This window comes from Pempheris klunzingeri, chromosome 15 (genome assembly GCF_042242105.1).
Source record: "Pempheris klunzingeri isolate RE-2024b chromosome 15, fPemKlu1.hap1, whole genome shotgun sequence".
In the NCBI taxonomy this organism is placed as follows: Eukaryota; Metazoa; Chordata; class Actinopteri; order Acropomatiformes; family Pempheridae; genus Pempheris; species Pempheris klunzingeri.
The window spans coordinates 20500733-20515304 of NC_092026.1; the positions used below are offsets into that span (position 1 = coordinate 20500733).

Sequence of the window (14572 nt, forward strand, 5' to 3'; positions counted from 1 at the left end):
TTATTATACTATACCATATGATACTGTACCATACCATAGTTTATTATACTATACCATATGATACTGTACCATACCATACTTTATTATACTATACCATATGATACTGTACCATACCATACTTTATTATACTATACCATATGATGCTATACTATACTAATATACTATAATATACTGTACCATACCATACTTTATTATACTATACCATATGATACTGTACCATACCATGCTTTATTATACTATACCATATGATACTATACTAATATACTATAATATACTGTACCATACCATACTTTATTATACTATACCATATGATACTATACCATACTAATATACTATAATATACTGTACCATACCATACTTTATTATACTATACCATATGATACTGTACCATACCATGCTTTATTATACTATACCATATGATACTATACTAATATACTATAATATCCTGTACCATACCATACTTTATTATACTATACCATATGATACTATACTATACTAATATACTATAAGATAAGATAAGATTAACTTTATTGATCCCGAAGGAAATTACTATTAGGAAATACTGTACCATACCATACTATACTAACATACCATACCGTACTAATGAAAGGATGAAGAGCTGCAGCCTCTCCACACCGACACGGCGCCTCTTCTCGGAGCAGGAGTCAGGAAATCAGCGGCGGTCACGTGGCTCTGGAGGGGGGCGGGGCTCTGCGTCTGCGCCGGCCAGTAGCAGCGCAGCGTCGGTCCAGGTCCCAGCAGCTCCATGGGAAAAAAAAAAGACCGGAGAGAGGAGACGAATAACGGTGCTCTCCAATGTTTATGGAGCCGACCCCCGCACTTAACCGCACCGCATCTCCTCCGGTGATGCGTCCATGAGTGCAGGCCTGCGGGAGAAGGAGCCGGTGAAAGGCGTTTTTTTGGGGGGGGCTGACGAAAACAAGCGGTCCACCATTGTCTGCGTAGAAATAAGAATGGCCTGGATGTGGAAGGTAAGTGGGGGTTCCTCTCTCACATGCATTACTGCCAAAAAAGGGGGACAAGGAGGATAAAGACACGCAGGAAGCTCCTGACGTGGTTGGCTTTGCGTTAATGTGCGTTTTTAACAGATGTGAGGTGAAATGAGAGCTGCGGTGCTGATGCTCCGAGGAGGTAATTAACCCTCCTCTGGTTTCTAGCTGTGGTTTTTGGACTCTGAATTCTGTGCTTTTCGCTTGTGCACATTGAGTTTAAAAAAACCAGGCCCTCGTGTTTGTTTTTGGAGCATTCAGTCCATGTTTGTCCATGTTTCTGGTGGTAAAAACCAGGCAGATGCAGGCCTGCCAGCTGCGTCCACAACATCCCTCATGGTGTGTTCAGGTGTCCACATCATGTGAGGAGTTTAAAACGTCCACTCCTCATCAGAGCCTGAACAGATGAGGAGAAAGTTGGCAAAAAGTTCCTCAGTGACTCTCACTCTCCTCCTCTCTGGTTCATCTCAGTTTGAATGTGTTACAACACTGCAGGAGCTGAAGCTGCATCTGGCCATATATGACTGAAAAGCAACTAATATCTTACATTTTCTATGTATGAAATGTCAGAAAATAGCGAGAAATGACCATCATGGTGTCCTAGAGTCTTCAGATAGTTTGTTATGCCTGAACATCAGTTTGAAACTCAAGGATATTTAGACAACAATGATATAAAGCAGCAAATATTCACCTCTTAGAAGCTGGAAACAGGGAATTACTGATGTTTTTTCTTTATAAATGACTTTAGGCAGTCAAATGTTAAATTATTGAAATATGTCCATTACAGTTTTCAAGAATTCAAGGTAACTTCAAGGCATCTGCTTTCAAAAACCAGTTTAAACCCAAAATATAGTCAGTTTTTCAATGTTATAATACAAAAAAAAATAAGAGGAAATCCTCACATTTTAGAAGCAGGGACCAATAAATGTTTGACTTTCTTGCTTGAGAAGTGAAGTAATCAATTAATTGGTTATCAGAGTTGATGTTGTTGATGGAGTTGAACAACTTTTTTCATCAAAAACCCAAAGATATTGAATTTAGATTGATGTAGAACAGAGAAAAGCAGCAAATCCTGATGTTTGGAGAAAGTGGAACCAGAGAAATGTTTACAGATTTTCAGTCAACTGGCACTCAAAACAAAGGTAAGGTATTTTTGCTGGATGAAATAGTTGCAGATTATTCTTGCTGATCAACAAATTGATTAATTTAACTGTCTCAGATAATCAAATTTTGCAGAATCGCACAAAACAAAATGTTCAAATCAATCAGGTATGTTCCACTTATGCATTACCAAACTTTTTTTTTTTTTACAAAATTTAGATTTTAATACAATAAAAAAATGTTTTCCACTCCATTCATTCTCATGTTTCTCTAGCCAGACACTTAGCGTCCAGTCTTAGTCTAGTTTTGACAGACTTTGAGTTTCAAGTTGATAGTTTTCATTCATGTAAAAGCTCTGTAGTGCCTGTCAATCCACCCACACCCACAGGAAGAAACAAGCATCCGCCAACAGCAACATGTCACTTAACAAACGTTCAGGCTGTTCTTGTCATCTGAGACAGGAAATCATCTCACTCTAGATTTAACGCAGTAATATTTTAATATATTTCAATCACATAAGAACAAGAAAACCTAATTACATGGTACAAATTGCAGGGTGATTGAAGGAAAAGTAAATGAGGAGTGAACAGATGTAAATGAGCTGTAACTTTAATTAAATGACACCAGTATTCTTGATTTTTGTCAGCTGAGTTGAAAAGTAGCTGATTGGGTTGTAGCGGTACACAAAACTCACTGTTAGGTATGTAACCCTTTTTTGGGGTCAGTATGTTTTCGCTATGGCTACAGCAGAAAAATAGTCTTGGTCTTTTATTTTGAAAAATGCAAACATCCAACAATGGCTCATCAGTCATTTGTGTCACTAAAAAAGTTTAGTTTTGCTGCAGTGGAAAAGGAAAACTGCCTTTCTGTTTCTTACAGGAGTCAGGACACCTGTTGGGAGCTGTTTTATTCTGATTTATGGTCTACAGAAGGGATGATGTTCTGTAAGCCGGTCATTCTAGTAAAACAAACCCCAAAAAGGTGATGCAGGACTTGACTCAAAGGTGGCGTGAAAAGCGGGGTGGGGCAGTGATATAGTTTCACTATGGAAAAAACCCAGCATATTAAATTAGTAGTGCTGCACTCAGTCAGTGTTGTGAGTCTCTTGTTTGTGATTCAGATGGCAGCGACTGTAACCAGGTTAACAGGCTACCGTGGCTAAGCTGACAGCTAGCATCCATGAGCTACAGCTGATTTGTGCACTGCCAAATTGTTCCAGGCATACTTGTGCGCTAGAATTATAGTTCTGCAAGCCAAAGCAATTAAACTATTTTGACAGCACTTGTCTGGGTCGCGTTAGCGCACCAAAGGAAAGTCATGTACCGAACCAACATGAACATCCTGGACCGAACAGTCAGAGACGAATCCTGGTTCATCTCTCATAGCTGAGCATTAGTGTGATGTAATACACTTTACCATAGCTTTACAATATTGTCAACTTAGCCAACTTGTTGTGCCATACTATGATATTAGACATTTATAAGTGTGGTTGAGCTCAGTATACACTTTGCTGTCACATGTTCTTGTTTGATGTTCATGATACAAACAGTAGGCTGCTGTTTGTGGTGTTTTCCTGTTTTTCTGCTGAAAAAAGATGGATGTAGTGATGACAGATGACAGATGGTCGGATAGATGAACGTCTATCCCTGCTCCCAGTATTTGTGTTTTAAATTGAGTCCTTTGAAAGCAGCTTTCACATTGTCATCAGCCAAGTTTTCATCCAAATTTGGTGTAAAGAAAAATCGACAAAAGAAATGTGAATCAATGTCCATCAACTATTTTTACAATAGTTATGTGATTATTAGGAGTTCGTTCATTGAGTTAAACAGTTGGTGGCGCTAATTCTCCACTTGGCTGCTATTAAATCATAGAGGAAGAAGAAGTGCAGCAAGATGAAATGAAAGAGAGCAATGTGGAAAACGTGATAGAAATATGGAATTTATGTTTTGTTTCATGTATTAATGTGAAGATGGTCACATTTTCTGCATTGCTCCACACAGATCAGATGTTTTTCTTCTTTTATTTCTGGCTTTTCAGGTGGATAGACACATTTATTGCACATAATTACTTTTTAAAACTCATTTGAAAGTTCTATTTGTGAGCCTGTGACACAGGTTGAATTTGTCACGGAAACATCCACCAAAGACTTGATTTCCTTTCAAAGCTCCCGCTGTGTTATGCTGTTATGTGTTTCTATAAAAAAACAGAATATTGGCAGATTTATTGTTTCTGTCATGTTATAGAATGAACAAAAAGCGGAGAAACTGCAAAAATGACTTAAAAGTTGTATATTTTTATTAATGTGCTTAAACTTCTTGGTTCAAGTTTGGCATCAGGACGATGTTCACAATCCAGATCTTCACAATCACAAGTACAGTTTGTATTGTGTGAATTCACTGAAAGAAAAGTAATATGGAAAACATTGTCTGCCAAATTACCTGATCTTCTATTTTCCAGTTTTTAAATGATCCCTCTACTGTGATTCTAGTCCTACAGTGTGCACAGTCTATGTCTGATGATGTGTTCAGGTGCATGAGAAGATGAATTTCTTAACCCAGCAGCTTGCCCTGGTATGGTTCATGACACTCAGAGCAGTTTGACTCACGTTCTGCTACTTAGCTTGTGCTTATAATTGGTGAGAGAGGCCTGCAGGGAGAGCTCTGACGTCCGGGGTTCCCCCCTTTGTTAGCTTGTACTTTAATTGGAATGAGTTCATCTGTGAAGAGCCGAGCCCGAGCTGGGAAAGGATGCAGCTTGTTGTCCTCCGTCATAACAGTTCAGGAGGAGCCCTCATTGGAAGATGCCGATGCTGCCGTTCCTCCTAACTGCATATGGCAGAACAAGGCCAGCGAAGCAAGTTTTTGTGACAGGTTCATGCGGGTTCACGCAAGCATAAAGCACACAAACAAAGACGACTGCAAATTAATGAATGCGTGCACACACAAACACACGGGCGTTTGTGGGGAATGCAGTGAGTGTCCCAGTTCTTAAGAGTTTCAGGGATGAATGGCACTTCTCTGAGTCCCTCTTGTCCCATGTGATTGTGTTACAGCAGAAGGCAGGCTGATAACAAGTGCCCTGCCACAGTTTTAGAGAAAGCACAGGGCACCGGCAGGATGTTGAATGAGGCTGAGACTCCGGTTTATATTCAAAGTTTTATCAAATCCGGGCTCGGATTTCCCTCAGTGCCATTCGCTCCTTTTATCTGGTTTCCTTCTTGAGTGTGAAGTTTACATGAGGTCTTTGCAAATCCGAAGTTTGCAATCTGGCTGCACAGGGTCCTAAAGGAAAAGTTGAATTCATTCTCAGCAGATAGATCAGTTACTAATAGTTTAATAGATTCCGTCATGCAATAATGATATTTGAAGTCATTGTACTTTTTAAGTTTAAGAACAGAGCTTTAGTTTTACTCATGCACTCAGAAACCCCCAAACTATAATCCTGTTTTATGTAAAATATTATAATGTAACTACATCATTCCAGCATTAATACTTACAGTCAAACTGTAAATGCAATGAATATTTGCTTATATTTGGTCAAAAGTGCACTTATTTATGTTTCGATCGTAACAGCGCCCCCTACATCAGTTGTCTCCAGGTGTCAGTGACACAAACAATAGTTCATAATAACATTCATTCATAACGTCCATCAACAGACATGTTTTCAAGGTTTTTAAAGGTCTTGAAATGTGTTTGATTTTCAACACAATCCAGTGTTTCATCTACAAAATCACTCATGAAAACCCCAGCAAGCATTCAGTGACAATAATCATCACCATATGAACAGCTGCTTCAGCTGCTATCACAGTTGCATTTATAGTAACAGTTCAGTTGTGATAATAAAGACTTGAAGAGTCTGGAAATCTGTAGTTTAGGTACCTCAAAAAAATGAATGAATTTTACTCTTAAAAATCTGTACGAATCCTGCACACACATATGACCATGATGCATTGCTGTATACTACCCAACCGTATGTAGAGTAGTTTAGATTAGCTCAACCTGAACATCTACAGCAGTAAAATGCAGCATACTCATTAATGCTGCTGTGATATTAATCCTAAAACATCAGATACAGTAAAACGGAGCATTTCCCTGCTGAATGAGTACTTTTGTTTGTCATACATAATGTACATTTGGCTGATGTTTTGAATGCAGGACTTTGCAGGACTTTGTTGTGGAGTATTTTCACAGTGTGGTGTTAGTACTTCAGTGAAGGATCTGAACTTCTTGGAAGGCTTGGGGCCATTATTGGCAAATCCTCCACTGCTGGCTGCGACACCCAAACAAAATACAATATCACCACTAATACAGTTGATTCAGCTAATTTAAAAGGAGCTGTACACAGTTTGTTTGCATCTACTTCCACTTGTTAAGGAGCTGCTCCATTTCCACTGCAGAGGTTGCAAATTGTAATTTAAATGCTGTTTAAATGCTGTGACTACATTTTACTTACACCTTGAGAGGCAGTTTCCACAAAATATGTCAAAAAAATGTTTTATACTACTTTGAAAAATATGCACAATAATATCAATATCGTCGTACTTTATATTCCATAAACACAAAAAGTGAGAATGTTTGACTTTTCCTGACTGAATGACCTCAAAGAAAGTCTTTGTCTCGCGCTTCTCTGTTGCCGTCCATTCTCTAAACCCTTTTGAACCCGCCAGGTACCATTTAAGCGTGTGGCTTCGTTATCATGGTAATGTAACCTACCAATCTGTTGTGCAAACACACACTCACACACCGCGGCAGAAGCTGGTGCAAAGGTTAGCTTATTCACAGTGGTAACCAAGAGTGATAACCTCCCTCCAGATCTGGCATTAATCCACCCTGCAGCAGTCGTAGTAGTAGTAACTGGGCCAGCAGGCGGACGCAAGAAATCTTCTCAACATCTGGGAAGACTTAAGGCTTAACTTGATCTCCCTACGTGTCGCCCAGTCGTCTTGTCCAGGTAGTCTCTAATCCTGGGTGGTTTAATCATGTGCCACTCTGCCAACTCGGGGAGCTTGAACCCTGCTGCCAACGCTGGTCATTTTCATGGCCTGTTTTTTTTTTTTTTTCTTTTTCTTCATGCCTGCTCCCCCTCCTCACCCCTATTTGGACAAAATACAAAGAAAAGACAGCCAGAGTTTAATGAAAGAGGTGATATGGCAGCCTACAAATTAAGTTCCACTCTGTAATTGCAGTCACAGTCAGCAGCATAAAATTACGTGTCACTCACAAAGACCCTGTGGGCCATAACCCCTATTATTACTGTACATGAATTCACAAAGGAGCATTCTGAGGCTGTTACGTCAAGGTTGAAGGTTTGCACTTTAATTACCCTAAAACAAGAGGACACAGCCAATGCTCATGTGGGAAATACTTAAGTGCAGTTATTAATCTACCTTTGTTCTCCCAGACACCAGAAGAAAGTACAAAGACATTGTAATCAATACAGTAAAACATTTAGCTGCATTTCATCTCAGTGATTAAAATAACATCTGGACCTTCAAAAGAACAGTCTTTCAGCTTTTAGTTATAAGTTATTCTTTGAGACTGCCTTCCTTATATTAAGTATTATTTTTACCAAATGGTGATGTGCCTTTTGTCATACTTTGTTGATTGCTGGAGTCAGTTATAACTGGAGTGGTTTGGGCCCAAACGCAGCACACAGTACATTAGTGAGAAGTCACTTTTGTTATGCTTGGCAAGCAGGTGAACGTAGTTCAGGACAGCCTGGTCTATTTGTGTTTGGAGGACGCTCCAGAACTCCAGCTGGTGAAGCTGGATCAGCGAGCGGAGCGGGGAAGGAGAACTCAACACTCACAGAGGACAGTTCAGTGGGAGCTGGCGGTACCGCGAGGACCGCAGCAGGAGCAGAGCTCTGTGAAGCTGTGGGTCAGGAACCAGGTGAGCACTCGTGGTCAGAGACAGAAGGCTGAGGTGATTACCGGGGCAGAGACGAGTCAGGTTGGTCAGAGGCAGGCTGGGTCGTCAATAGGCGATCAATCTGAGAATGAGTGCTGGAGAGTCTTGCATCGAGCGGCGAAGGCTTAAATAGTGGCTTAATGAGTGATCAGGAGGAGGTGAGTGGAACAGGTGGTGGGAGTGGCCGGCAGGTGAGTGGAAAAATCCTGAGCGGAGGGTTTTAGACTGATTGTGACAGCAGTGTTCTTTCTTCCCTGAGAAAATGATTTTTTAATCACTGACATTAGACAAATTATGTTTTTGGCAGTAGTTTTCCTGATTTATCTGCAATCATCTCAAGCTGCTCCCAAATTATCTTCCTTCGCCGTTGGGGATTATTCGCCTCCATTCAGGGTCCAAACAATCAAACTCCACTGTCAAAAGAGCAAAGTCTCAGACGTTTAGCTTCCAACTCCCAGACCAAACTAAATGCCTCCATGTGAAAAGCTGCTGTTCTGCAGGTGAAGGTTTGGACCTTTTTGATACAAGATTAATGTTTGAAGTAGTCCTGAAACTAACAATTATTTTCACTGTTGATTAATATAGTTGATTATTTTCTCTGAGTGGTCTGTGATGTTTTCATTGTGCTTGTTTTATCCAACCAACAGTCCAAAGACATTGGATTAATATCATACGTACGATTAAAAAAAAAAACAGCAAATCCTCACATTTGAGAAGCTGAAAGCTGAGAGTATTTGGCATTTTTTGCTTGAAAAATGACTGAAACATTTAATCTTATTCATGCTGTTGCAAATGTTGGTATCCAGAAGGATCATGGTCTTGGTTTAATACAGAGCATGTTATGTGACTTGAGAGAAAAGGAGGTTTTAATCTCATAGTTAAGATGAAATCTGTCATTTTCGATGCAGTGCATATTTTCAGATTTCATAAATCGTCTCAAGCTGCTCCAAAGTGATATTTTGTGTCACTTTGGGGTCCAAGCAGCTTGAACTATGGTTTAATTTTCTTGCAGCTGCATTTTCCTCTGGTTCTTATGTTAATATCCGTATTTATCTCAGTGGTCTTAGGTGGGTTAGTTTACAGATAATCAGCTGGTGACAGTGTTTGTTTTTAAGTACACCTGCCTGATCCCTCCGCAGCACACACACACACACACACACACAGACTCACATGGACAGCGAGTTCAGGGATTAAAAGGTCATTCACAATTTTAGGATTAAGACTGGCCTCTTCACACTCAGTCAGTAGTGAGCTCCCACTTGTTGATGCAGACTGAGCAGCTGACTCAGTGCCATCAGCTCTGCGAGTGAGTCAGACACAGAGTTGCCAAGGCGGCAGATCGCTGGTGCTCAGATGGCATCATCCGGCCCTGATGGCTCCCCGGAAGAGCTCCTGAGGTTTGGGCTGGAACACAATCCAGGAGGTGATGAGCCAATTTACTGCTGTGAGGAAATGATAAATACTGGGTGGACTTTTCATTGTGTATGTACGAGGGAATGGTGGCTTAGTCTGTGTGAGATGTGACGTAATGTGGACAGCCTGGGGTGAACAACCTGTCACTGCTGAGGTGTTCGTGTGTTGTAGGGAATAAAAATATTTGCAAGATGGCAAGAAAACAAACTTTTGACTAAACTATTGATTATTGTCACTAAAATAGCATGCAACTAAAGTTCAAATAAATGTAGTGGAGTCTGACTATAAAGTAACATAAAAAGGTAACACTCAAGTACAAGTACCTCAACCTTGTGCTTAACTAGAGTAAATGTAATTAACTACACTAGGTTGCTACTTGCTTGGCCTCCGGATTGTTGAGAACCGCTCATCCGATTGACTTCACACTTGACTTTGCGCTCCATTCAGTCCACAGCTATACACCCGCCACGTGTGAACACATCTGAGGTAGAGAGTTCAAGATCTGCTAAATGTTTTCTTTTAATGATATCTTTCACATCCAAATAGCTTCACATTCAACACTACACTCTTGTGGGTGTTCAGCCATAGACCCACTAAGTGTGTAGCAGACCGAATGAACGGTTGTTGAGAAAAGTGACACACACACACACACACAGACTCCTTCCTATATAATTAGATTCCATCCAAGTGACGTCTGCATATCTCTTATGTTGTTGAACCAACAGTCCAAAAGATAGAAAACGGAGAAAATCAGAACTACTCTATACGAGGAGCTGAAATGATAAATTGTTTGGCATTTCTGTTCAAAGAAGACAAACAAATGACTCAATATGTCCTGATTCTTTCAGCCAAACATCTAATCCAAATATTTAATCCGACTCCAGAACCCAGAAGATATAAGATGCTATAAAACAGAAAGGCAGCAAAGCTTCACATTTGAGCAGCTCGTTGCTGTTCATTTTTCAGTCATTTTTCAAGCAAACATGCCAATAATGTGATGGCACCAGCTTCCCAAATCTGAGACTTTTCCTTTTTCTTACATTATAGTAAACTGAATCTTGTAGGGTTTTAGGCTGTTGATCAGACAAATAAAGCAGATGCATCAAGACTGATTGGTCGTTTAATTGATAATGATATATATTCATTAGTTGAGGCCTTAATCAAAATTGCTGTAAATTTCTTGTAGGTATATAAGTTTATCGACCTAATTACATTTGTCTCACTTGATTTATAGCAGGAGAGGGAGTTTAATGCACACATGGCAGGGAAAAAACGATTCAGCAGCATGTTTATAAAGTTTTATGGTTCAATATAAAAACTCTTAACATGACAAACTACCGTATTTAAGTCAAACGATTCTTTGTAGGTGCAGTATGAGCTGCCTATTAGCATCTGTGTCCTTGGTTTCTGTCTATTTCCTAACATGAAGTAGTTACAGAGTGAAATAACTCCCAGCCAGTTGGATTCATTTCAGCACGTTGCGCCATTGCTGGATTACTTTTGGCAAGCCCCCCCACCCCCTGCACATTGTGCTCTTGGCAAGGCCCAGCTGCCCGTTGGCACAGTGGCGATCCAGAGCCCCAGAAGTAACAGATCAGCCGAGGCCATGTTTGATAAGGAGTTATGCTCTCCACGGACTTGGATGTGGCTTAGAAGTGCAGTCCAAATGACACAAAAAGAAGCCGTACGGAATCAAAAGGGGCAGCAGGAGGTATCAGACTGAGTGGGAAGATTGTGAGCAAGCTTAAAGGGAAAGGATTGCCTCACTGAAGTGTCCTTAAGCAAAACACAGAATCCTGTTTCGCTCCAGCAGCGCTTGTTTGTACCTGACCCTGACCTTTTTAGCTGCTTGTGGGAAGGGGCGAGTCAAATCCTTCACAACTTGTTCCTCTCAAATGAATTCTTGCCCCACAAAAATTCAAGGATCCAAACCAGCTCATCTCAGTTTGTTCCAGGCTGGACGCATCAGAAGTGCAGAGTATGCTTAATCTCAGAGCCACGCTGCTGTAATCCTGTATGTATTTTCTCAACGGCTTTTACAGACATTGAGGTGGCAAGATCGGGTTTGGCTGTTACCCTGAGGAACGGCTGAATTTGTGCAGCTCGCCTCTGCTTTCTGCGTTTTCTGCCCTTGAACCGAGCCTCTGAGCAAGCAGAAAATCCCTGTAATTGCATTAGTGTTGTCCAACTGTGCGCTCCGTGCCACACCCGCTCCCTCCAGACCGGCTTTTTAGCTTGATTTATTGCCTTGACGTGTTAGGATTTATTTTCATCCTATTGCTGAATTACGAACAACATCAGATATCCTTGACGAATACCCTGGCTTTGATTCAGTCTCTTCTTTTCTCTCTTCTTTTTGAAGTGTCAGGTTGTGCTATGAAGTCGGTGATGTGCTCAGTGGGAGCCAGGTCTGGTCACAGTACAGGCCTCTTCCTGAGGGCACTTGACCAAGCCAGCTAATAAAAGGTTTCAGTGCCACTGTTATTATCCCCAGTGGATTCCCGGCAGTGCTCTGGGTGCCAGCAACGGGAGGCTGATTGCCTGTGTGATCTGAAGAGGTTGACAGATACAAATAGAGCCTGGTGGTTAAGTGAGGGCATTAAATAAAGTGCAGTCAATTTTTTTCATGAAATGTGATCCCCTGCCTGTGTCCTGGAACTTTCTGTTGTTGGGGTCCTTACAGAAGAAGGAAATGGGCAGCAGCTCAAGATGCCACAATGTACTCAAGGTAACGTAGAAGCAGCTCACTGGGCCTGCTGTTGTTCAGCAAGGAACTTTTTTGTCAAGTCGCACTGCTGTGCTGAGGTTTTGTGATTGGTTTTTCTGTCCAGATTTGTGTTTTGCCTTGTTATTGATCTCCCGGAAGACTTTGTGTTACTGCTTAACCACACATCTAAATCTAAACATAAAAAGGTAACACTCAAGTACAAGTACCTCAACCTTGTGCTTAACTAGAGTAAATGTAATTAACTACACTAGGTTGCTACTTGCTTGGCCTCAGGATTGTTGAGAACCGCTCATCCGATTGACTTCACACTTGACTCTGCGCTCCATTCAGTCCACAGCAATACACCCGCCACGTGTGAACACATCTGAGGTAGAGAGTTCAAGATCTGCTAAATGTTTTCTTTTAATGATATCTTTCACATCCAAATAGCTTCACACTCGACACTACACTCTTGTGGGTGTTCAGCCATAGACCCACTAAGTGTGTAGCAGACCGAATGAACGGTTGTTGAGAAAAGTGACACACACACACACACACACACACATTGAATGCCACACGCTCCCACTGCTCAGTTTTGCAGCAGCACTGTAGAGGTTTTGACAAAACAGACTGTTATTATCCAGCATGAACACCTGCGTTAGCCTCATAGCGGTGCTGTCTACTGGCCTTTGATTCACCTGTCTTGTTTGTTTATTAAGTGCAACTCTCATAATGCCGTTGTTCACAATCTAAGAGGATTAATGACAAACAAAAAGTTGCCCTGTTTAAGAATTTGGATGTTTTTGTGGTTATAAATCTCTGAGAAGCTTCTGCGGTTTCAAACAAAGAGGATCCAGTTGACTCAGATTTTCTCTCCCTAAATAAAAAAACAGAGTGAGACAAGCCTTGAAAATAAGTCTTAAATGCAGCGTATCCTTTATCCGATCCATCATATCGTATTTGTTCTGCAGCTCAGAAAGATAAGAGCAAATTGCTCCACATCAGTCTTTTGTTATGCTTGGCACTGATTTTTAGCATAACCACACCCTGACAGACAGTCAGAAAAGGGTTTTGGCTGAAATACTGGGAATCATCAGTAATCACCAATCTAGTAAGGGACATAAATTCTACGTTAATGAAACAATAAAAAGTAAAAATGTTAATTGCTCTGGGCCTGACCAACAGTTTGAATTTATTGTCACAAAAAAGCAGAAAATGGAACCAGCAAATAATTGGCATTTTAGCTTGAAAAATAAAGTAAGACTGATTACTGACTGTCAATTAAGATGCTATTGCAGATATAATGGTAGTGGTGTGTGTGTTGGCTGACTGATTAGTCATAGGAAATTGCAGTACAGAAATGCCAAACTACGGCTGAGGTCATTACAGACGTTACGTAGTGGCTCCATTACATGATTTGTTGACAAAGTTGATTTTTACACTGTAAAAAGTCCTGCACAGTATTGACCAATATCATTAACTGATGTTTTTCAAACACAAATAAACTAAAAATGAAGATATCTCAGCCTCTGCTGCTTCAAGTCTACCCAGTTTTAGAGAAGCTGGAGTTTCTCTTTAGGCCTGCAACTAATTATCTGATTATTTTTTCAATTAATGGGCTAATCATTTGGCATCCGAAATGCAAGAAAAACCCACCAAATGTTTAATTAACTATCACATAAGAGAGAATAGTCAATTAACCAGATAATAGTTTGAGCACAAGTCCAGTGTGGGAAGTCGTAGTGTTTTTATACTGTTTATTTCTTCCTCTTTTATTGCCTCTTCCTTCCTCTGTGCCCTCTTCTGTTGGATGAAAAGACTGAGCGATGCTTTTATTCTTAAAACATCTTTGAAAAGTTTAAGTAGCTGAAGAAGACGCAAATAACCTTGCCAGTTAGAACAATGCATTTGAAACCTTGAGGTATCTTAGCCATCATCCCTCTGAGGGCTGAGCTCCAAACAGGACAAATTACTTTTATTGCTGAGCCACTTGAAAATTCATTGTGCATTGCTGCTCTCTGTCTCCGGCAGCCTTGAGACACACTTGTCACACACATCTCTCTAACAAATAACACCTTTAGAAAAATCTCTGCAGAGGCTGGACGTCTGTTTAGTCAATGGAGAAGGAAATTGGCGACGCTGTTTGTTCCTGCTGTCTGACTAATCCAGATTCTCAGATGAAATGTGTTGGTGAAATATATATACTCAAATTTCGGTGTGTGAGCACTCGTGCTGTGTGTAATCACTATCCATGAGATGAGACTCTATTATGGAGTTATGGAGGGATACTATTGAGTTTGGGGGAAAATATCATTTGCTAAATGTCAGTAATCCTGCACTGGCATTTGGCAAATTGAAATGGATTTTCTCTGGTCGATGTTTTTCTCAGCAGCCAGATTCCCTGCTGCCTTCGCCCTTCAAACACAAGGGTA

At 40.6% G+C, this 14572-nt stretch overlaps 1 protein-coding gene across 1 annotated transcript in view; it reads left to right on the forward strand.

The window, feature by feature from the left end:
* Positions 1-897: 897 nt before the first annotated feature.
* st6galnac3 (ST6 (alpha-N-acetyl-neuraminyl-2,3-beta-galactosyl-1,3)-N-acetylgalactosaminide alpha-2,6-sialyltransferase 3) overlaps positions 898-14572 on the forward strand; it is a 67159-nt gene continuing 53484 nt past the window's right edge. Inside the window, exon 1 of the mRNA XM_070845448.1 lies at positions 898-992. Coding sequence (XP_070701549.1) covers positions 975-992 — 18 coding nt within the window. The 5' untranslated portion in view covers positions 898-974. The remainder of the gene's footprint in view (positions 993-14572) is intronic.